General features: G+C 40.5%; 1 protein-coding gene and 1 long non-coding RNA gene across 2 annotated transcripts; one reads left to right on the forward strand and one right to left on the reverse strand.

The window, feature by feature from the left end:
• Nucleotides 1–28: 28 nt before the first annotated feature.
• On the forward strand, nucleotides 29–21,062 carry LOC144583471 (uncharacterized). The gene is made up of 3 exons (XR_013537244.1): nucleotides 29–2,718; nucleotides 9,940–10,016; nucleotides 11,338–21,062. It is a non-coding gene; the product is annotated as an uncharacterized LOC144583471 (long non-coding RNA).
• Nucleotides 21,063–22,440: 1,378 nt separating this feature from the next.
• LOC144583468 (uncharacterized) lies at nucleotides 22,441–24,080 on the reverse strand. Its single transcript, XM_078377273.1, has 2 exons — nucleotides 24,042–24,080; nucleotides 22,441–23,805 (listed from the first exon to the last, which is right to left on the reverse strand). Exon 2 carries the CDS (start codon nucleotides 23,791–23,793, stop codon nucleotides 22,846–22,848), a length of 948 nt encoding a protein of 315 aa, XP_078233399.1. The 5' UTR covers nucleotides 23,794–23,805; nucleotides 24,042–24,080; the 3' UTR covers nucleotides 22,441–22,845.
• Nucleotides 24,081–24,368: the final 288 nt, after the last annotated feature.

Genomic DNA, 24,368 nt, shown 5'->3' on the forward strand with positions numbered 1-24,368 from the left:
CTGAAGATGCCGGCCACATAGACTGACGAAATGTTAGGAAGAAAAACCTCAAGAACACGGCCAGACAGCCCGAAAAACCTACAACAACCATAGTTTGGGCCACTTTATACTTAGAAAATCCTAGAGAAAGTTGCCATAAATCTAATCAACTTTGCAGCATGTTCACTGCCATTATTACTATTGCTGTTATTTTACAAATTTTTGGCCACCAAAAGGTCCTATCATTAACATCCCTGAGCAGGTCTTGCAGATTAATGGCTGGCTTCCCTCATTGTCTCAGTTTACATTAGGTTGTTTTCTTTTCCTACTGCCTTTAATTTTTCTTAATATTATTGTATTTTTTAATGACTTTTGTCTTCCTGAGATATCCCCAATGCACAACAATCTCAGTTTACTCATTTTAACTGCTAGTGGGGTTTTCAGGCTGATATAATCTAGAATCCTCTTATTTGTCTTCCTTGAAGTCTATGGCTTCCATAAAGCAATTGCCTCACACTACAATTTAAATGAGTGAAATTTATTTCCCCTGTAAGCTTTTTTCATTGTACAGGTTTCAGATCTGTGCATAGTAATAAGGAACAGCATAGTAGAGATGATCTTGACCTTGGTCTCCAGCAATACAGCTTTATCTTTAAGTGTCTTTTATTGTCCCTTGTAGCTGCCCTTCAGAGTTTCAGTCTTCTTATTTCTTATTGCAGTCATCAACATATATTTGCAATATAATCTCTAATGCCTTTTTCTTTTCTGAACACAGTCTGAACATCTGACATTTCTTGCTCTTTATGTAGTAAGAGTTTTCACATGAAATCTTGCCTAGCACTCTTGTTTGTATGGAAAATTAATGTGATGGTCCTTTGGTATCTCCTTTGTTTTGTTTTCCATATTTATTGGCATGTTCTTGTTAGGACTAGAATGGATTTGGTTTCTGTGGCTTGGAATAGCTCTATTGCTATTTCCCAATTAGCTTTATTTTCTTCTATTTGTTTTAAAAACAGCAGTCTTTTAGCTTTCTAAAATTGTGGGTGCCTCATTAAATTATTCTTCTTTGAAAGTATCTGCTATATTTGTTTCTTTTCCATAAATTCTTCAACATATTGACTGAAATTCTGTTGCTTAGTATAAGAAAATGTGTAACTTTCAGTCTATTCCTGGTCAGCAATAAAGAATTCCCACTGCAATGTTTGGAGGCACATGTTGGATTCATGCATGTATATATATCCCTCCCCCCTAGAATTGTGGCAGTTCAAAATGACTAAAAGTTATACTTGTTTACAGTAAGCAACAAAATATCAGCCACTGTTTATTAGCATCTTTGGAATGGTGGCATAACATAGTAATGCAACTCACTTTGAAAATTATCTTATTGGGGATGCATCTTTGTGAAACAGGTAAGCAAATCAGGAATTGCTTTGAAACACACACACACACAATATCCATCCCTGATACTGTATTGTTTTGCCATCACCTCTCTGTTGCTAAATTCTGTGTTCTACCTAGAGTAGAAGTGAAATGAATGGGACTTTTTTTAGTCACAACAAACATTCTACTGATTTTATTGGATCTACTTTAAATAGGACTAACATTAGATTTAATCCAGTCTTCAGAGCGTTTCTAAACTGCCCTGAAGAATTGGCTTATTTAAGTTTTGGCACTCTGCCAGGCACCTAAACCTTTCGGTTTAAGGAAGGAGAAACTATGATGAATGAACACTAGAATCATGACCATAGAATAGAAGTCAGAACAGAGATAGCCAGGAGTAGCTTCCTTAAGAAGTGATATACAGTAAAAACATAAACTTATCCTTGAAAATGTACATTGTATAGTGTCAACTGTCAAGTGTTCTTAGTGCTACTGTATAGCACGGAATTATGGACCACTATAAAAAAAAGATGAATTTGAAATGAGGATGTATTACTGAGTTTTAGAACTTCTTAGAGAGGGTGAGCAATGAATCTCTAAGATGAATGAATAAAGACCAACAAATGATAAAATATGTAAAATGCAGAAAGTCAGACGGCCTTGGCTATGTAATGAGAAATGAAAAGTACAGGTTGTTATAGCTTCTAATTCAAGGTAAAAATAAATGGGAAAAGAAGTGCAGGAAAGGTAAGAACTTATTGGCTGAAAGATCTGGAAAGACCTGGTTTGGATTTAGCACATCAGTGTTTACATCCGCAGCATCCCAGGTCAAAATAGCCATGATAATGTCTAATCTCCAGTAGGAGAAAAACAGCAGGAAGAGTCCCCCTTACTATTTGCAGGGCCCTCTAATGGGTTCTCAATACCCAAGGTGACTGTGACCACTGCAAGTCACAGTTGAGTCAAAATTCTTCTTAAAGGAATTGGTGAGAAAAATCTAGAAAAGTACCAAAGTTAATGAAAATACAGTGGAAGAACATTTTTGGCACAGCAGGGAGGGGATTGAATATGATGGGGAGGTTTTAAAAAAATCCCTATGATATATCTTCAGCTTTTCTCATCAGCTTTCCTTCAGTTCCTGTAACAACAACTGGGCTCCTCTGGGAAATCTGTTTTGTACTTAGATCATCAAGGAGGTGAACACATCTTACCAGGCATTACTCTCCTCGTTTCTGACTGTCTAAAGCTTCCTGTTCCCATCTGCTCCACATCCCCAGCTACCTGTCCCTTAACGAAGAGGGTCCTTTTATTGGTACAGACCTAGAAGATCCACTCTGCCAGTCCATCCTTCTCACAGACGTACGTTTGTTTTGGTTTGTACAACTGTGTGGCAGCTACCAGAGATATTGGCACTGCTCTTGTAATCCAGCAGAACACTAAGTTTCTTATGCATATAGAAATGCTGTGTTTCTATCTATTGTTTGTCTTGTTGTGTGCCATCAAGTCACCCCTGACTTACGGTGCCCCTATGAATGTAAGTAAGTAAAGCAAATTTATTTGTGTATACCTGTAGCCAATACAAAAAAAAAGTTTGAATAGGATAAAATATCAAATATAGTATATGAATAAACCCATTTAAAAACAACATTATCATGTGAAACAGCTCAATCCTCAGTTAAAGCATGAGCATTATAATTACAGAACCTCTTTCTTAAAACCATTGCTCTAAAAGTAAAGCCGGCTGCTTTTTCAGAAATGTACGGCACCTTATCCCCCAATAGAAAATTTATCAAATATGCACCAGATCTATAAAATGTGAAACCTAACTCTTGGAACAAAGCTACTCTCTGATCTTTATAGATTGGGCAGTCAATTAAATAGTGGGTTAGATCTTCAACTGCATTAGTTGAAGATCTAATGATCCAACTTCCACATGGGCAAACTCTTTCCTCCAAAGGAATCTGTTGGTAACATCCTTCAACCACTGCAGAACTCATAGACTTGCAACGTAATGCTGTAAAAGTGTTTCTCCATTTAAAATGTGATATATTAGTTAAATACTGTGGGTGAGTTGTTTGCATAGGTAACTTAGCATACCAGGACGCACATTTTGACATATAGGCAGAAATAGGTCAGCTCGAAAAACATATTTTCAAATATGGGACTTCAAGCATCGTGCTGCCATTTCTAAATTAAAAACATTTAACAGATCATGAGAAAGACCATACATATCAATAATTTGTAAAATTTCCTGATTCCACAATAAAATTGTCGTATTGTTAAAATTTAGCATCTCTTTTAAAGCAGCCAGTACTAGATCCAATCTGATCCCTTTTTTCAGTTTCAACCAGAATTTAATAGCATGGGTGTGTACAATAGCCTTCATAGTGTGAAGGCCTGCTTCCAACCAGAGAATACAAGTCTCAGTTCCTTTAGGGAGGCCTAGGATAGCTCACAGATATTTATTATGGGTTGTTTCTAGGTACATTTTCTGGGTGGACCCCCATATTTCAGCACCGTAGCATACCTGTGATATAACTTTGGCCTCGTAGATTTTAAGAGCAGGTGGGAACTGCCTGCCACCTCTGCCCCAATAGAACCTTAATAGTGGTTAATAGTGTTGGTGTCAATTCTATTGGTATTCTCTAGGTGGGTTTTCCAGGAGCCAGTTGAGACGTTTAGTCCTAGATATTTAAAGGACTTCACTTGTTCTATAGGGTGGCCATCAATCTGCGTACATGATTTTTAAACCTATTGGCAAATACTAGTATTTTAGTTTTTCCATAATTTTCAGTTTTTCTTGTGTTGCTAGTTGATTAAAATCTTTCAGCAGCCTCCTTAGCCCTTGTTGTGTTTGTGATAACAAAACAGTGTCATCAGCATGCATAAGTACTGTACTGATAATTTTCTAAATCCCAGTTTGGGTAGTACAATGTTATCATTGTTGCTCAACTCAGCAATTAATGAGTTGACGTAAATATTAAACAGAGATGGAGCTAACAAACATCCTTGACGGACACCTCTTGTAGTTGGTGTGACGAATGCATGAGCCTATGAGAGGACTGGAGGGGCGGGATCAGTTAGACAGATATTTAGACAGAGAGAGTTAGGAAGAGTGAAGGTGAAAGGGAGAATGAGAGTGTGGAGGAGAGAAATTGAATAGTCAAGATAGATAGTCAGAGAACTAGATAGAACTGGTATTATTAATAAGTTGGTTAAAGTGAATAAATCAATAAAACAAATGAAAAATTGTGAGAGTGTGCATAAGGGATATCCACTGGTGGCAGAAAACGTCGCCAGAGTGAACCTTGGTTTGGGGAAAACAAACAGGGAACACTGGGTGGAACGTCACAGTTGGTATTATACCTGATAACAAACCTGAGCGATCCATCCTGACCTGAATCTTAGCGTTGGAGTGGAGCTCTTGCATCAACATCAACCATCTTTTATTTATACACGTTTTGCTTAACTTACCCCAGAGATGATCTCGGCATATAGAATCAAAAGCTGCTGTGAAATCAATAAATGCTACATATAGATGCTTATGTTTTAGTTTTACATTCTCATATACTAAGTGAGAAAAAACAAAGCAGTGATCTATTGTTGAGTGATTACATTGAAAGCCTGCCTGCTCTTCTGCAATCATTTCACTAGACTCAAGCCAAGAATTTAAATTTTTTGCCAGATATTTAGTATATATTTTTGATGAGATATCCAGCAAACTAATAGGGCAAAGACTGGCTGGATTACTTGGTTCACCTTTTTTTATATCTAGGGACCACTACATTGATGTTCCATTGTGGGGGAAAACAACCACTCTCGTTAATTTCTGTAAATAAAGCTGAAAGGATAGAAGTCCACCAGTTTGGTACTGCTTTGTAGGCTTCACCCACAATTCTGTCCTCACCAGGTGCCTTTTCGTTCTTTAGAGTAGCAATTATTTCACAGATTTCGCTGGGGGTGACAGGGTCCCATACTGGAAAATCCTTTCCCACCTCAGCAGTAGGTCTATTACTCTCCATAGAAATTTCCAAAAGTTTCTTTTTAGTGTAGGGTTCATTGAATAAGTCCCTAAAATGGGCCTCCCATACACATGTAGGTATTTTGGGTTGAGTCAATGAATGGTCGTTGGTACTTGATTTGTTAATAAGTTTCCAAAATTACTGAGAGTCTTTGTTTTGGGCTTCCATTAATAGTTCTTCCCATTGTGAGCAAATATATAATGACTTTTTCTGTTTTAGAAGATTCTTATAATGAATGAGCAATCTCCCTATGCCTGAGCAGTCTCCAAAATGTCCTGTCCTCAACAGCCCTGCTCAGAAATTTTAAACTCAAGCCTGTGGCTTCCTTTAGGGAGTCTATCCATCTGTTATTTGGCCTTCTTTTCCTGTCTTCTCACGATGTGCCCAAAGTAGTGCAGCCTCAGTTTCATTATTTTTGCCTCCAGAGACAGTTCAGGCTTGATTTGTTTTAGGATCCACTTGTTTGTCTTTCTGGCACTCTAGGGTATCGGCAAAGCTCTTCTCCAGCACAACATTTCAAACTAATCAATTTTTTCCAGTCTGCTTTCTTAACTGTCCAGCTCTCGGATGCATACATAGTGATCAGAAATACAAGAGTGTGGATGGTCTTGGCCTCCAATGACACATCCTTATACTTCATTATCCTTTCTAAGCCCTTAATAGCTGCCCTTTCTAGTCCCAGTCTTCTGATTTCTTGGCTGCAGTCTCCATTTGGATTGATATTTAAACCAAAGTATACAAAATCTGCAACTATTTCAATTTCTTGTCAACGTTAAAGTTGTGTAGTACTTCTGTAGTTGTGATTTTGGCCTTTTAATGTTCAGCTCCAGTCCTGCTGTGAAACTTTCTTCTTTCACTTTCACAAAAAGTCATTTCCTATCATTGCTGCTTTCTGCCAGTAAGATGGTGTCATCTGCATGTCTTAAATTATTAATGTTTCTTCCACCAATTTTCACTCTTGATTCATCTGAATCTAAGCTAGTTTTTCAGACTGAACAGATATAGGGATAAAATGCACCCTTGTCATTTTTTTTCTTTTTTGTCTTGGAGTCTGGTGTTTTTACTTCCTTTGGCAACATTCTGAAACAAAATGCAAATAATCTCGAAGCTTGTTGAAAGTCTGTTTGTCTTAACTGTAGCATAAGCTTCCTTCTGTCGTAAACTTACTCAACTTGCTTCCATTCATAAAATAGGAGATATTTGTTGGTAAAGATTTTTTATCTTTCTAAGCCTGTATCTATTTCATTATGGCAATTAATGAGACTGTCAATTAAGGGAAAAGTTACCTCTGTGCTTGTACTGTATATAATTAGATTTACCAGTTCTGTTGCTATTCCCAGTCAACTCTGAATTGTTAGCCCTGATTTTATATATGAAATGTGAGAGAATAGTCAGAATCTTGTTCAAAAAAATGTAACATAAAGCTACCCCATTGTAAATGTGCCTGGCATTCTGTCCCAGCAACAAGGACCATGCACATCAATTGCACAATCAATCACATATTGTACAAAAAGCGGGGGGGGGGGGATATTGTTCTTCTTCGTGGCCTCTGTGAGTCATACCCCTGGTGATTCGCCCCTGCTCGGAGCCTCATCGGAAGATTCTAGAGCTTCTGCGGTAGCAATGAACACATTAGAATATACCCCTCCCCACCCGTATAAGTACCTTGGCACCAAGCGTCCCCTTTCAGTTTCTTTCAATCGCCATGTTGAGAGCCTCATAATTCTGCTTCTGTGAGTAAAGAGAAAGAGAGCTTATTCTTGATTCCTTCCTGTTATCAATCTTTTTCTTTTAAATTATTAGATCAAACTCCTTATCATCAGAGATTTTTTTCTTTCCCCTCGCTCGGCCTCCGGCTGCAGCAGACACACATGCTCCAATCATTGGTTTTTCTCCTCAGTTATTTTCTCCTATTCATGACCCCTTTGGGCCCATTTAAGCACTGCATTGTCTGTGATAATCCCACTTTCTGAACGACAAGCTAAGTGCCTTTTCTGCTTGGGAGAACAACATCAAACTTCCTCCTTTACCCACTGCAAAAATTTTAAGCACAGAGTTCTTTGATCTCACCTCTCGAGGCTAAAATTCCGCTTTGGGAACAATCCTTACAACCAGTTCAAATGGCCCAACCTCCCTGTAGAGCCACTTCCCAAACCAAAGCAATGGAAAAAGTCATTACTGAACCATCGAAACAACGTCTCTGGCTACACCAGCTCATTCCGATTCTCCATCTGCATCGTCTAAGACCTCGAAGACACAGAAATTGAAACCCTCCATACCGTAGTCCTTGACTTCGAAAACAACCTCCAAACATCGACCTACTGAAGCTGCTCCAGCTCAGAAGCCTGTTCCTCTTAAACAAGCTAAACAGTCTAAGCCTACAGACATCCCACCACAACCACAGATCTCTGAATCAATTTTGGTCAGATCTCCCTCAGATTATGACAGACTTCCATCTCATCAACCCTGTTCTCAGTCTCCAGAATGGGATGATAGAGTCTACCAAGTAACGTCCTCCCCTCCCAGTCCATAACCTTCCATTCCTTCCAGCAATACTTTGGTTATTCCATAACCCAAGGATTCCCATCCCATTCCATATTCAATGCCCTCGGATCGCCCACCGATCCCTAACCAGGACCATTGACAGCAACAATCTTGACAGCTCGCTTCATCACGTGTGGTTCAAACCCATGCTCAGCACACGCATCAGGTTCCCGTTTGCCCCGACCAGTGTTCTGTTTGACAAATTGCGCCAACTAGTCAACCAGGTGTTTTATGCAGTTCAATAATAGACTACAGCTCCCAGAAGCCTTCACCACCACTTCTGCTGGCCAGGATTTCTGGGAGTTGAAGTCCAAGAACATCTGGAGGGCCAAGGTTGGACATCACTGTTTTAGACAGTCATCTCGTCTCTTCATAAGCCATTAGCTACCTACAAAAGGCCGTCAGGTGACTTCCCAATCTATCTCCAGATGGGTTGCCTCTACCATTCATTTGGCTTATCAACTTGCTCAACAACCAGCCCCTAGAGTGGTTCGCCCTCACTCCACCAGGGTAGTGGCAGCCTCTACAGGGTTTCTCCGCGGCGTACCTCTTCTGGATGTCTATGCCTCTGCCACTTGGGCACAGCCACTCACATTTATTCATCATTATAGACTCAACATCCGGCAGAAGTCTGATGTGGCATTTGGACATGCTGTTTTAGCCCCTACCTTGGCGTGATACTCTGCGTCCAGGTAAGACAGCTTACTAGTCACCCAGGGTGTGATTCACAGAGGCCACAATGAAGAACAACAGGTTACCCACCTGTAATTGTAGTTCTTCAAGTGGACCTCTGTGATTCACACATCCTGCCCATCCTCCCCTCTGTCACGCCATTGTTTGCTTACTATTAAGTGGTGGTTGACTCAACTGAAGGGGGACACTTGGCACCAAGGTACCTATATGGGTGGGGAGGGGCATATTCTAATGTGTTCATTGCTACTGCAGAACACATTAGACTGTGTGTTCTCTTTAAATGTGGATTATAAAATTTTTGCCTTGATTTTAGTCAACAGGCTGAAAAAGGTGTTAACCTCAATGGTACAGACTGGCTTTCTTCCCAAAAGGAGATTAGGAGCAAATATGAGAACAGTAATAGATATATTGAAACATTATGAAGTACATCCAGAAAAACAAATGATGTTGATCTTTTTTAGATGCAGAGAAAGCCTTTGATAATGTGAATTGGAAGTTTATGTTGATCCAATTAAAATGATGGGCCTCCAAGTAAGTTTTTTTCAAGCAGTGAAATCAATTTATTCACAACAAAAAGCAAGAGTCAAGATTAATATTCAAATCTCTGAAGAGATTCAAATTCAACAAGGTACAAGACAAGGATGCCCCTTATCACCCTTACTTTTTATTTTGAATCAGTTGGAGAATTAATATCTACAATTGAAAACTTTGGGGCAGTTTCAGGTCTCAAATTAAATTATGGGGAAAAAAAATCACATATTTCCCACTTCAACCACTTGCACAACGTGCTGACAGAAGTAGCCTTGCATGATTGTAGCTACCACAGACATAATGTTGTAATACACCACTGCACCGCAGGATTTCAGCCATTATTTCTAACAGAATAGGGTTTATTTTTCTTAATAAATGAGCTCTTTAAATTATTATATAATTGAAAAATATGCAATGGATCAATGTGGACATGCAATATATCATTCAAATAGAATATTTAGCACTTCTTTACATGGTCAAGGTGTATGTGTGTGGACAAACATGTGATCACTAGTGTGTACATTACTGAATGATGTGTTAATAACTGTGTATATCCCATATTAAACATGTAACTCTCAGTTCAATTAGTTGTTGAACTGTTGAATGCTGGAGCAAAACAGCACTTTTGGTGGGTGTAGTTTTCAAATTCTAATACTGAAATCCCAATCCATTTACTTAGGAATTAAGACCCATTAAACTTAGGAAAATTCAATTTCTGAGTAGATTTTCATATATTTACATGTTATATTCTGCATTCTTCCAATCATCTTGTCTTCTGTGTTCCTTATAGATAACGCTGCATCATCAGTCCCGTTTCCATCTTATATCTATATATTGAATATTCTTTCTTTCTGCAAAGTCACATGGGTGAGTCCTGGCTGGATGCACTTAGAAAGTGGCAAATTAGATTTCTTTGAGTCACATCAATAAAGAACAGAGTTATCTAAACAAAAAAACAATTTTACTGCCAACTCGCAACATGTTTCAGCATGATCATTGGCTGTGCTGGCTGGGTATCTCAAGAAGTTGTAATCCAAAAAAGTAAGTTTTCTCAGTTCTGGTGAGGAAATAAGAAACCAAGTGGAGGTGAGGCCAGTGTTTTCTGTATTAGTCACAGAGGTGATTCCAGCCAAGAGGGATTCACACAGTGGATAGCAAGATGCTACAACTTTTTATTGTGAAATATTTAGCCAAATATTGACATCATTGAAAACAACCAGAACAGCCTCCAAAAAGCATCAGCAATAGTTATTCTAAATAAGCATTTTCACACCCTTTAATGCAAACCATGCAAAATTTGTCACAATAGGGGTGCTTCTCAGTGCTGCCAAAATGTTTTCCAAAAGCATCTCTTTTCCAGCTTTGCTTATTTATAACTAAAGCTATATTTTAAGAAAGGTTATAAATAAATCAGCTGCCAAATGGCAGATGTGACTTTAAAATATGTCATTTCGTGATTTTTGCAGATGTCAAATTGCTGACATAAACCCTTTTCTGGTGACTAAGGCACATCTTCCAGCAGATGTTTACATAATAACAGTGGCTGAAATTAAACAGCATAAGTTGTGCTGCGTTAGGTTGTTGATGTCATCAGACATGATGGGCTTTGTTTTCATTTTGTTTTTAGAAATGAGACATTTCTAAACTCCTCTCCCCCAGACAGTAATCAGGACCCTTTCATTTTAGGGAAGCCATTGGTAGCTCCAGGTGGAGGAAAGAGTCTTTAAATTCCAAAAATAACCACCACCAGGATGATTTTACCTCAGGCAGCAGTTTTAAGACATTAAATCAATCCTGCCATACCTATCAGTTTCCTTGTGATCTAAGACATGTTGTGGGAGCCTCTGGACCATTGGGTGGGGGTTAAAAATGTTTTATTTATGAAAAATAGCTGTGCCTAATGATGTTATCAGTCTTACATGGCACAAACAGGATATCAGCCAATTTATCAAAAACAAAATGGCATGTACATGAACATTTTTAATAATAAACTTTATTAACAATGTTCTTCATGTTCATTTTCAATATATGTGATATAATTGTACACACTTCCCTTCTCTGTCACTGGTTAGACTCATATTCCACAAACTAATTATCATTTAGTTAATACCAAGAAAGCATCTTAAAAAGCAGAGACATCACCTTGCCGACAAAGGTCCGCGTAGTCAAAGCTATGTTTTTTTTCCAGTAGTGGCGTATGGAAGTGAAAGCTGGACCATAAAGAAGGCTGACCACCAAAGAATTTATGCTTTTGAACTGTGGTCCTGGAGGAGACTCTTGAGAGTCCCTTGGACTGCAAGGAGAACAAACCTTGCAGTCCATTCTGAAGGAAATCAACCCTGAGTGTTCACTAGAAGGACAGATCCTGAAGCTGAGGCTCCAATACTCTGGCCATCTCATGAGAAGAGAAGACTCCCTGGAAAAGACCCTGATGTTGGGAAAGTGTGAAGGCAAGCGGAGAAGGGGATGACAGAAGATGAGATGGCTGGACAGTGTCATCGAAGCAACCAACATAAATTTGACCAAACTCTGGGAGGCAGTGGAAGACAGGAGGGCCTGACGTGCTTTGGTCCATGGGGTCATGAAAAGTCAGACACGACTTAATGACTAAACAACCACAATTATAATTTCTCCTGTCACAAAGATGGTAACTCCATAATGTAATGTAGTCACTACTTTGTCTTCAGTGGATTTCCTTTAATATAACCTTTCACATATTAAAATGCATCCTTTTGAAATGTATAAAGAAGTGCAGATAATATATCTCACCAAGCAGAGTTGGCAGTCAAGGCAGATGCCTGAGGAATGAAGTCCACCCCCTGTGCCAACTGGCAGTAGGTCATACGTAAGGACCCTTAGATTGGCAAGTGGTTCCATACTACCGAGGAAGCTGTTATATAGTCAAATACAAAGGACAAGTTTCCGCCCTTGTAGTGTGTCCAGAATGTGAAAAAATGAAGAAAAAGTCTGCAAGATCCCTTAGTGGCCTTCCCTAATCAGATGGTTGTGTTGCTGGGCAAAGATGGGAGTTGCAGGCTATCATTTTTTGAGACCTCCAGGTTGGGAATGATTTCCTTTTGGTGCCGAGCCTTGTGTACCTTCTGTGTTCTTGATCTTCCATGGCCAACCCAACCTTATGTGATTTCATGCCATAGATTTGTCCTCTCCTTACACAACGTAAGAGCAAACCTGGGACAGACCTGCACCTATCATGTCATTTCCTGGATATATAAAGCAGCAGCTTACAAGACCCTGGATGACATTGTCCTCTGCATCTAATCACTTACCTTTCATATGCACCTTATTAGTTACAGGATCACATATTTTTCATGTCCATCACAGCAATTTAAAAAGACTTTGGTATTATTCACATTCTTGCACTTGGCACTTGAACAGTAAGCAAGAGTTCAAGGAATGGTTGGGGAAAGAGTGACGGATAGTCAGAAAGACCAGACAGCATCTCCATAAGAAATTCTAGGGGTTTGTGGGTCTTGTCACTAGAATCCTGTGACATAACTCCAGAGGTTGGCTAAGGCAGTCTGTTTTTGCTTCTCTCACATACTGTTCCCTTAATTTCCTACCTTGATTTGTCTCAAGCCAACTCTGAATGAAACTCTCAGTCATAGCCTAAATAATTCCATTGATGATTTTTTTAAAATGGCCAGAAAATGCATACAACTGCAAAGTATGAGTTAGAAGGATTCTGTCATTAATAAGGAAAGAAAGCTCAAGTTATAGAAAAGAATCATATTGAAAGCAAAGCACTAATGGAATTCTTTGCCAGTTGAAGATATACTTATCCACTCCCACCAACAAAGAGGCTGATCTTAAGGAACTTTCTGAATCATGGCTTGATGAGTTCATTATCTGCTGATACTTCCTTTGAACAAAGACCTTTTTATTCTTTCATGTCGCTGTTCAAAATGCAATCTAAAAGAGGTTTTGCATTTAAAGTATATTTTTCCTTGGCCATGTTACCTTGGTTAAGGATTAGTTAAAATGCAACTCAGGACTGAGAATGTCAAAGAACAGAGGGTGCTTGGGGGATGAGAAAATGGATCCAGTACAACTGGTCTGAAGGTAAATTATGGCAACCCTTCAAAATGCAAGCAAGAAGCTGGGAATCATAATTATGCCTCAGTACATGTCACACATTTTCTTTATTGAGGGCATCATCAGGTATGAGTGGTAGAATTTGCAAAAGTAACCTCTGGGGGCAGTTTCCAGAATCTTCCAACTCATATGTGGGATTATGGGAGCTCTGAGTGTGTGCCCAAGATAACAAGCCCCTACCAAACCTTGATGATCACTATTTCTTAAGCTCTATTCAGGCTTTATATTAGCCAGGATTCTAAACATGGTTAATGGGGATTGCCTGGCCCTGGCCCCTCTGTTGCCACATTCTCGTGATTTCAGTGGCATGTCTGAAGAGGCTCCTGCTTGTGGGTGGGCTCTACACATAAGCAAGAACTAATTAATCCCATTAATGCCTTGTTTTCAATATGATTCTTTTTGTAGTAAGCTTTCTTTAGGACAGTGTTATCAATGTTCCAAAACCAGCTAATATGGCACCAGAATATGGCGACATTGTTGTCGCACACACCCCAGTGACCCCTGTGTGTTTTGTCCCTTACCCAGGTTCACCTTTGGACACCACTTGTTCTATTCCCCTTTTTCACTGCCACCAGAGGATATCCTCCTCACTATATCAATTATGAATCTCACACTCTTGCTACCAAATATAACAAGGTTTATTCATGGAGTATTAAGTAAGTCACAGAAGGAAAATCATGGATGTTCTATTATCATTCATTCAGTAAACATGGATTTGATTACGTATAAGCTTGCTTGTATTCATTTACTTTAATTAAGGTCTCAATATATTCTGACTGTCAATGTACTTCTAGTTCCTTTATTATTCTCTAACACACTGGTTCTTAACCTTGGGTTACTCAGGAGTTTTGGACTGCAACTCCCAGAAGCCTTCACCACCAGCTGTCCTGACTGGGGTTTCTGGGAGTTGCAGTTCAAATGCATCCGAGTAACAAAGGTTAAGAACCACTGCTCTAACAAACCAACTGTCCAATATCTTGTCTAAACACATCACAGTCTTTTCTCTAACTGACTCTCTGTCACACCCAGTTCTCTTGACTCCGCCCCTCCTGTCCTGTCATAGGCTCCTGCACTAGAGCTCTAAAATGACTGACAGGAGTGACATGTGGGCTGTCTACCACAATCGTACAATGAATTTTATATCATTTGAATGCATTCTGAGCCTAAGTGATGTCAGCTTGGACCATGGGTCACTGATGCAAAGGGTTTCAGACAGCTCTCTGCAACACTTTGCAGAAAAAAGATGATTTCCAAACTAAAGGAAGTGTGTGAATGCCTTTGGGGCCCAAGATGATGTTAGCAGAAATATTGCTAGTAACATGGTGTGGTGATCGACCTTGTGGCCCCTGTTTTATCTGGTCCTCACAAGGGATCACACCCTTTTTCCTTCACGCTGCCACCAGATATTCTCCTAATACCAATTATGTTATACATGTGTGCTGCCAAAACTAAGGGTTATAGAACTTAGAAACCAGAGGTTTAACAAATATTCTTTTATTTTCAAGTAAATCATAAAGGTAAATCACGTATGAACTATATCGGGTATTAACACATATTGGATCATGTAGGCAGTCACTTTTATTCCAAACTGTAGTATACTTCCAATCAATATCTCTCTTATAGTGCTTATAATTTCATTCCTGCTTGTTCAATATTGTTTAACCTTCTCAATTCCCTCTCCTATGTTTTTATCTATGTAAGCCCTGAGTAGACATTGTCTAGAGGGGCGGGGTAAAAATCTAATAATATAAATAAATAAATAAATAAATAAATAAATAAATAAATAAATAAATATCACTCTCAGCTCAATTCACCAACCCTCTCCTTCTCTTTTCTAAACCCTAACTGCCATCTCACATCTCCAACTGTCTCTCTGACTCTCTAACTCCGCCCCTCCTGCCTATCCTTGGCTCCCACCCCTTGAGCTTCTGTGATGGACAGACAGGAATTACATCACCTTTTGGCATTTCGCTACACATGGGTAACATCATAATGCAAACTCAGATTGCTTATTTAAATGTCATATAGATTTCATTTTATGCCTACAAAATACTTTCACAGTTTGTATATAGTTCCCTAAATACATTCACAGTATTTTGAACTAAATGATGTGAAGACGATTGGTTTTGCATGAAACTACATCTGGCAAGCACTTAGGGAATAATGGAATGCACTTGTTTAGCTTAACACGTGTCTTTCCACCAGAAATCCTGACCCCCTAGGGTCATTTAAACAAGTTGCAGAATTGTATGATGCAGAAAATGTATGATGCTTTTTGAAATGATCCGATGCCTTTTTCTCCATTTCAAATTAGCATTGAGCTGAAACAAGTGAATATACTTCCCTAAAATGGCTTCTGTCTGTTCAGCAATTTTCTCCATCATTGGCAAAAACCACTCTGTTTGTAAGAAGTTGATATAAGGGGCAACAATGAAAAATATCCCCATTTCTGAACCATGTTCTTTCTTCCCATGACCCAAAAATAGCACTGTGTCACAGGAAATAATATGTTCAAATACGCACTAAAATGTGAAGAAGATAGAAGGCTAGTCAAGGCACTATTTGAAAGGTATTTGGATTATTTTTAGTAGCAGATTACCTTTGACCCTGCAGTATCCTGCAGGCTTCATAAAGTACCCATACATCCTCTCTAAAATGTGCAACCTATGCACAAGAACAGCATATAGCCCTATAATATAGATCTGCTTATTGCATTTCTTTTTCATTAAGAGAAAGATCACCATCTGCTGACACAGAAAAACATGGAATATTGTCTATAAATTAATAGAGTGCTCAATAGCATTAGCAAATGGCTTTCTGGTATCTTGTTGCTCTTTAGAGCAGATTGTTCCAACAACTGTCTTTAATTTTTTTAAAGTGATAATAATTACATGCACGTTTCCAAATAAATCACTTTGCTTACTTCCCCTCTGTTTACTCCCAACCCCTCTGACAATATTGGCCCTTGGGCATTGACAAATCTTAAAAATAGCTGCCAGCCCAATGGAGATCACTTATTCATGGCCTAAAGCATCATCATCTCATCAAGTATACAATCAACAAACTAATTCATTCTTTAATTCTACAAACCACACCAAGCCAAAAAAATAATAATAAATAAATAGAAAGAAAGAAAGAATAGGCTATGGTAATAGTAAGACTCATATATTTATATCCAATCCCGACTGGATGGTACAATTTTTGGCTTGTAACAGATGAGCACTATGTTCATAAGACACTTGCTCTGAAACAGTGGGTAACAAGAAATACTAACAGCTGTTTTCTTGACACATGGTCTACTTTCCTTCCCTGGGTAAAAACTAAATTTTGATCTGTACTGTTTTAGATATACAGATGTGTTCTCTAAAGGCCATATTACAGAAACAGGCGATTACATCTTTTTCTCTTGTTAATAAACAGCTTGTTTTCCTTTTTGCCCTGTTACTTCTCTCCAGAATAGCAATTTACTTATTTATTTTATTTTATTTCTGTTCATCATAAATACCACACCAATGCCACAGCACCCTAACAGGAAATATAAAATAATCCAAACAGGATGAAGCCCCAATGTATTCTAGTAACTTGTCCCATGAATCCAGGGCAGTAACAAGTGGACTGAATCACAAAATCCAGCAGAAACAGGGATTCGCTGGTTACTGTATTACAGCTCTTGTACACAGATGACTCAACTGATTTATTGTTTCTGAATACAAATCTGCTTGCCTTCAACATTTCTAGAGGTGATTCAGAAATCCTGCATCCCTCTTGCATAAAACAGATACCCCCTGTGTTCATGAGAGGACAACCTAAAACTTAAGAACTTAAAACAAAAAATAGAACTGCAGATGTGAAGCTCAGGATTCATTGAAACAATTGTTTACTGAACTATATTTCAATATCTGTCCATTTTGATGTTTTTTCAGTCACTTTTAAAAACCTTTATACAGTGCTTCAGGCAAATTAGTGGAGCTGCCCTCAGTAAGAAATTAGAGAGGAAAACAATATAGCTATTGCTACTTTTATCAAATTGCTAACAGCACGAAGTCTGATCAAATTAGCAAATGTATTTTTCCCAATATATCAAGCTAATGGTTCGCATTACAGAGTAAGGATAAGCAATAATATTCACAGAAATTATGCCATAAATGTTCATGGAAAAATATAACATTATGTAAACACAAAAAAACCCTCTAATGGCAAACTGGCAGCAAAACCATAATTCTTTAAATTATACTTATTATTGAAAATATCACAGCCAGTGCTGGAATGGAATTAATAGAAACAGAAAACTTTGGCAATGCTCCATATTTTTCATTTTCTCAGAATTAACATATCAGACCTTTCCCCCATTTGCACTCTGTGAGCAGGAACCTAGCATTGTGAATCACGGGCCAGCCTGTATGACTTTCCCACCCACTAAGATGACAGCAGAGAGGAGATGCTAACGTTACCAAGTGGAACATGACCTGACCTGGAAACGTCTTACTCCCAGGCCTGCACTCCTGAACTGGCAGTGGAAAGTGCTGCTCCCACATCCTTGGGACATGAAAGTAACTCTGGACCCCAGTGAGAAGAAGCAGGAGGAGATGAGGCCAGCAGGAGAAGGGGAAAGTTCTGGAAGGGGCATGGAGAAGGATATAAAGGCCTGTCTGGAGTGAGTGTCAAGAAGACAGAAGAGGAGAACAAGGCCTACCTGGGGAGCCCTGAGTTCCAAGCCCAAGCAAACTAGTCTAGCTTAGCACCAAGTTCCAAACTGGAGTGGCAATGGATCAGGGGTGTTTGTGGTCAAGGGCGGTTCTTGTCTTTGAGCAGGATGAGCCCCCTCCCTCCAGTACCCAACACTGATAAGCTCCACCATTGGCATACACAATCCATCAATTGCACCAACTAGAGAAGGCAGTCAATGTGCAGCAGCAGGCAATGGCAGAGGCTCGATACACTAAGAAAACCTCTCTCTGTCACTGTCACCTGTAGTGGCTAAAGGAGAGTGATTCTGTTCAACATCTGGAGTGATGTAAACCACTCAGTTACCTGATGAGAAGAACAAAACACAAGAAAGACTGTTCCCTGCATGAAAGGTGACAAAACTGTTCTCAGGAACACCCATGACAGATCTGTTGGAAAGACCCATGGGAGGGCCAGTTGGAGTGATGTCATAGTGGACCAAGCACTTGAATCAGACCTCTAATGAAGTCTTCAAACAAATGTCACACTTTCATGTCCATCCCTACTGGCCTTTCAACACCCACTTCACCATGGTGGGCTGAGAATGGGGGAGGCGGACAGCTACTGGGATATCCACAAACTCATATACATCAACCTTCTTGCAGATTTTTTTCCACTGCAGTGTGCCCCAGCACCATCATTTGCATTATATTTGGGGGATCTTTGTTCCTCCAGGCTTTGATACTTCACTTTCCAGAAGCCTCAGATAATGACAAGGCCTTTTGGGGTGGGATTGTATTCCAGAATATCTAGATGACCAAGGTTCGCCACCCCTGATTTACATCATGTACTATAATTCTGATTTGATCAATGTAACAGGCTTTACTTCTCAGAAAGAGCTAAATATGTTCTTCCCTAACATATTTTACGGCTAATGTTTAGGACAGCAGTGGACAAGTTTCAGCAAAATAATAATAATACAGACTTTAGACAGCTTGATTCATATTTCTGTGGACTCTCCAATGCACTCGTGATTTCTTTTTGTTTTTTTGTTTTTTTTCGATTTCGAAACCTTTATTGGCATATAAACGGACAACAACAAAACATAGGTACAAGCCAAGCGATGATCAGAGTAAACGTAAAATAGGGGATACACTCAACAAATAGTATCATAGGTAATGGGTTAAATTGGAAATTTCCAAAAGATATCTTGCAACGGCAGATGTAATCCGCAGGCAAGAATCATTCAGGAAAAAGGATAGGGAGTTGGGCAAAAGAGAAAGCCATGGTTCGAGAAACAGCTTTCTCAGAGAAGAATGCGCCGGGCAATGAAATAAAATATGGTCCAGGGAATCTGGGAGGGTATGACAGAAAAAGCAGAGCCTATTTGCACGGGGGATCTTAGTGAATCGGCCTGCATGAACCGCCGAAGGGAAGATATTGAGGCGAGCTAACATAAATGCTCTTCTCTGACCAGGGTTGGTCAGTGAAGAGAAATAGTTAGAAGGGCGTCCTAGGGAAGGAGGAAGACTGAAAAAAAGGGGAGAACAAGTGGGGTTTAAGTCAGCTGAAAGTGACTCAAACTCAAGCTGCCAAAGTTTGTGTTTGATCAAGGAATGGGCCTGTTGTAATCCCAGGTCGAAAAGGGATTCTAAGTCCAGTCCTAGGGATAGAAGTTTGGAGTCAATCAGTTTAAACCAATTCGAAGTGTAGGAGTCACTAAGAAGGTCAAAGAGAAGAGAATTGGAATTAGAGTGGAGATGAATACGGAGCCAGTATTTGAAAGTGGAGACCCAGGCAAGAGTAGAAGGAAGGTGGGTTCCCAATTCAAGTACCATGGTGGAGAGGCGAATCATATTGGGAACACCTAAGATCTTTCTAAAGAAGACAGCGGCAATGGAGTCAATGTCGTGGTTTATGGGGACCCCATAAAAAAGGTGGGATAGGAGTTTCCACTGGAAAATATGCAAGGCTGCTGGGACAAACTGGTTGCCCGAGAAGTAATGGAATTTAGAAATTACATTGAGTTGGGATGTTGATGTGGAAATGACCGATTTTTTGTGTGAGGCCCAGTTTAGTTTGAAATGGAAAGTGAGCCCGATGTATTTAAAGGTTGGCACTTGTTGGTAGGATTGTGTACCAACTGTCCAAGTGGATAGAGGGCTAGATTTAGAAAAAACAACTATTTTAGTTTTGGAAGAATTTATGCTAAGATCGTTGATGGAGCAATAGTCTTGAAATTTGGCTAGAAGAAGACGCAGCCCGGCTTTGGAGAGGGACAGCAGGACTGCATCGTCAGCATAGAGGAGAACTGAGAGAGGGGCACCGTTAAGAGAGGGGGAAGAGTTAGTAGCTTTACATAAGAAAGGAGGGAGATCTGCAAGGAATAAATTGAACAGTAACGGGGCTAATATACACCCTTGACGGACACCCCTGTTAACTTGAAATCTATCAGTTAGTGTATTGGAGTTTGGGAGGCGAATCTGACATGTGTTTGAAGAGTGAAGACGCCTAAGCAGAAAGAGTAGTCGAGGATCAATGCCCCATTGAGATAGTTTGTCCCATAAGAGGGATCTGTTAACAGAGTCGAAGGCACCTTGAAGGTCAACAAAAGCAGCAAACAAACTAGATTTGTGATGAATGGAATATTTGTCAACTAAATGGGATAAAAGTAAAGTGTGATCAAGAGTAGAGGCTCCAGAGCGGAAGCCAATTTGCTCTTTCCCCGGAAGATTAATGGAAGAAGCCCAGGCAGAAAGTTTGGCTAGAAGAGATTTTGAATAAAGTTTGCCAATAAAAGATAGAAGGCTAATTGGGCGGTAGTTGCTAGGGAGAGAGGGATCACCTTTTTTGAATATTGGAATCAGAGTGGAGATTAACCAAGAGTTAGGAAGGATGCCAGAGTGGTTAACTAAGGTGAAAAAGTTAGCCAAGGAATGAGACCACCAGTGGGGGTTACTGGTCAGAATCTCAGTGAGGACTTGATCAGGGCCTGGGGCCTTACCAGACTTCAGTGAGCTGATTAAATCCAGTATTTCCTCAGAAGTAACAGGAGGCCAGTCGGGGAGGGCCTGGAGCGAGGGATCGGAAGGGGGGTTGGGGTTTGGGGAGAAGAAAATTGTGGAGAAGTGGGCTATCCATTCCTCCGAGGGGATAGAAGAAGAAGGGTCAGAAGAAGAGAAAGTGGTGGAAGAAGATACCAAAGACCAGAAGGCTTTGTAGTTGTGTGATAGAATTGCCTGGAGCAGATCAGACCACTTTCGTTGAGCAAAGAAATGTTTTTTTGAGTCTAAAAGTAATGTGCAGGACTTTCTGACAGTAAGGTAGTGTTGTAGAGACGCTGGGGTAGGGTTAAGGCGGAAAGAGTGGAAAAGAGATCTAACATGTTTCTTGGCCTGCCAACAGTCGGAGTCGAACCATGAAGTGGCACGGTTATGGGATGGGGAATTAGTTGGACTACTAAGGGAAGTAATTAAGGAATCCACAAGAGTATTATAGGAGGTGATAGCTGTGGCAATAGAGTCAGTTGTAGCAATGGTAAGGTTAAGATTGGAGATCTCTGGCAGTAAGGTCCAGGAGAAGAATTCAGCTTCTGTTTGAGAAGTCCATATAAGGCGACAAGAGGGTTGTGAAGGGGGAATTTGGGTGGAGGAGGGGGAAGAAGGGAAGGTTAGGGACAAAAGAAGAGGCAGGTGGTCACTGTCAGCATGAACACCAACAGAGAAGTCCAAGAGAAAGGGGAAAAGAGCTGGGGAAGCGATGGTGTAATCGATTACGCTTGGACCTCTAATGGAGAGGTGGGTGTATTCACCAGGGATGTCCTTACCCCATGTGCCATTAAAAATGGCAATGTGAAGATTGAGACAGAGGTTAATTAAGAAGGTAGCATGAGGTGTGATAATCTTGTCTCTGGAAGACCTTGGGCGATCGAGCCAGGGGGGAGACGACTCATCAAACTCCAGATTTATATGTTTGGCTAGGACAGAGTTATTGGGTCCTAACCGGGTATTAAGGTCCCCCAGGATCAAAATGTAGGCAGATGGATTAGCTTCCAGATTAAGGTTGACAAGGTTCTCTACCTCCACCCAGGTGCTATTCAAAGAGGAGGATGGAGGTGGGAAGTAAAGATTAAGTAGTAGGATTTTATGTTGACCGTACTGGAGGAGGAAGATTTGAATATAGAGTGAGGGGGAAGGGATGGAGGTGAGGGTGAATAAGGAGGAGGGTTTAAGGAAACAACAGAGACCCGCGGAGGGGCGCCCTCTTGTTTTAGATTTAATAGCCGGGATATGATAAGTAAGGAAACCTTGAATGGACGGAGGATTTAATAACCAGGTCTCCTGTAAGAGAATAATGTCGTAGCTAGAGAGAAACTTTAGCAGGTCTTTGTCCGAAGCTTTTTTCCTCCAGCCACCTATATTCCATGAGATTAATTGGAGAGAGGGATGGGGAGGGGGGGGTCAGAGGGGAAGCAGTTAGTCAGCAGGAGGAAGTACTGGGGTCTGAAAGGGGGGGAATCACAGAAGACAAAAGGGGATCAAGGACTGGAGGACAGGCAGGCTCAGAGGGTGAGGCTAAAGCATCTATTGCAGGTTTATGGTTAGTAAAATCGAAATTAAGGGGAGGGGGTTCCTGGGACATAGCATCGACCAATGCAAAGGAGGTGATTGGGGCACCCCGGTTGACAATACATACAGGGGATAGGGGGATATGGGGAGGGGAAGCAGTAGAAGGATTGGAGTATGCAGGGAAACAGACGTAAGCTTCCGGTTGAATTAAAGCAGGCGCATTGGTCGACTGGAGATCTGTGATGGAGTCTCGAGGTGTCACCGGTGGGTTAGAGGAATATTGTAAAATGGGCGAAGAGGGGATTTGAGGAGATGGCAAGTGGTCCATCGGCTTAGCGGGATGGGTTGCTTCAACCCTCATGTGAGATGGAAGGGACCGCGAAGTAGAAGAGAGCAGCAGGGAGTCCGTAGGGGGGTAGGTAGGTCTGAAGGTTCGAAACAGTTTTGTCCTCTTGGAGGAGGGGGAGGCGTCTGTAGGAGGGGGTTGCAGAGAGGCTTCCATCGAGATAAGCCTGGCAATGGTGGTATTCTTGAAAAGGCGGTGGGGGGGTAACACCCCATCGTTGAAGTAGATTCGCAGAAGAGAACAACATCCCAGGAACATAGTTCGAATGGAAGGTCAGTAATAGTCTAGCTGAGTGGAAGGATGTTGACAAGGTCTCAGTCCTGTAGAGGTCGATGTTCCGAACATTCACTTTTAGGAGGAAGGCGAGATGTCTCTTCGCCAAGGCGATTTTAGTCCAGCATGGAAAGCTTGTAAAACCGCGAGGAGGACCGATTGTGACAACAGCAGCGTGAGGAACGTAGACCAAATGCATTATGGGCTTGGAAGGAACTTGAGGGAGGCAGCCATCAGAGAAAGAACTAGGAGGAGTTTCTTTGCAAACGGCCGAGTTGAGTTTATCTGAGGTTTTATTTAGGCAGGATAGACAATGTGGAGAAATAGAGCATGAGCTCTTTAAGAAGTCTGTAAGTAGAGTAAGCTGGGAGAAAATCTGAGAGACAGTTCTTGCAGTTAGTGTAGAATAACGTTTTATAAGTTCAATAGCATCACAATCCAAGCGAGAGTTAACACTAGGTAGCGGTTTGGAGTAGCATTGTTCAGGGGGGTGAGTAGTTGAAGGAGTATGGACCTCCTGTGTCTGGTTTGTAGAAGAAGCACTTCTTATCAGGGGTGTTGTAGTCAATGTAGAAGGTTGAGGTGGAAAAAAGGAGTCCAGCCGCAGCTGTTTGGATGAAGGTGAAATCTGTGCCAAATCGGGGCTAGTTTGAGAAAGAGTTCTTTTGGATTTCCCCATTTAAATAATAGACTAAAGGGAAAGGAAGAAAAAGAAAACAAACCGTTTGCTTGTGGAGATAACAATGGCGTCAGCGGAGAAGGACGGGAGAGGCCGGTCGAAGAAGAAAAGCAAAACACTTCTAGGTTCAAGGATAGACCAGCAGCAGGGTTCCAATAAACACCATAGCCTCGTAGCCAAGAGTAGGAAGTTCCCTAATAAGGAAAATATAAGATAACAAGCTTGGAAGGCAAAGATAAAGGGAATACCGGAGCTCCGACTCCACGCTGCTGACGGCTCGGACTCTCTGTTACCAGAGAGTGGTGGAGTAACTGAAGTATTGACTTTTCCTCACCCAGACTTTGCTTTGGAGGCTCACTCTACTGGATGCCTGTACTAGGTGCAGCAGGTGGCTATGAGTGAAACTGCCTTCGTAGTGGTGGCACCTCAGGAGTGAAATGCTTTTCCAAAAGCAGTTCCCATGTTTTGTTTTTGGAATCTTGCAACTGTATTTTTTGTTTTTCTATATCTTTTCAGTTTCAAATGGTTTTAAATGTATGTTTTAAGTTTACTAATTTATTCTCTGATCTTTATAT

Source organism: Pogona vitticeps, chromosome 6, assembly GCF_051106095.1.
Source record: "Pogona vitticeps strain Pit_001003342236 chromosome 6, PviZW2.1, whole genome shotgun sequence".
Lineage (NCBI taxonomy): Eukaryota > Metazoa > Chordata > Lepidosauria > Squamata > Agamidae > Pogona > Pogona vitticeps.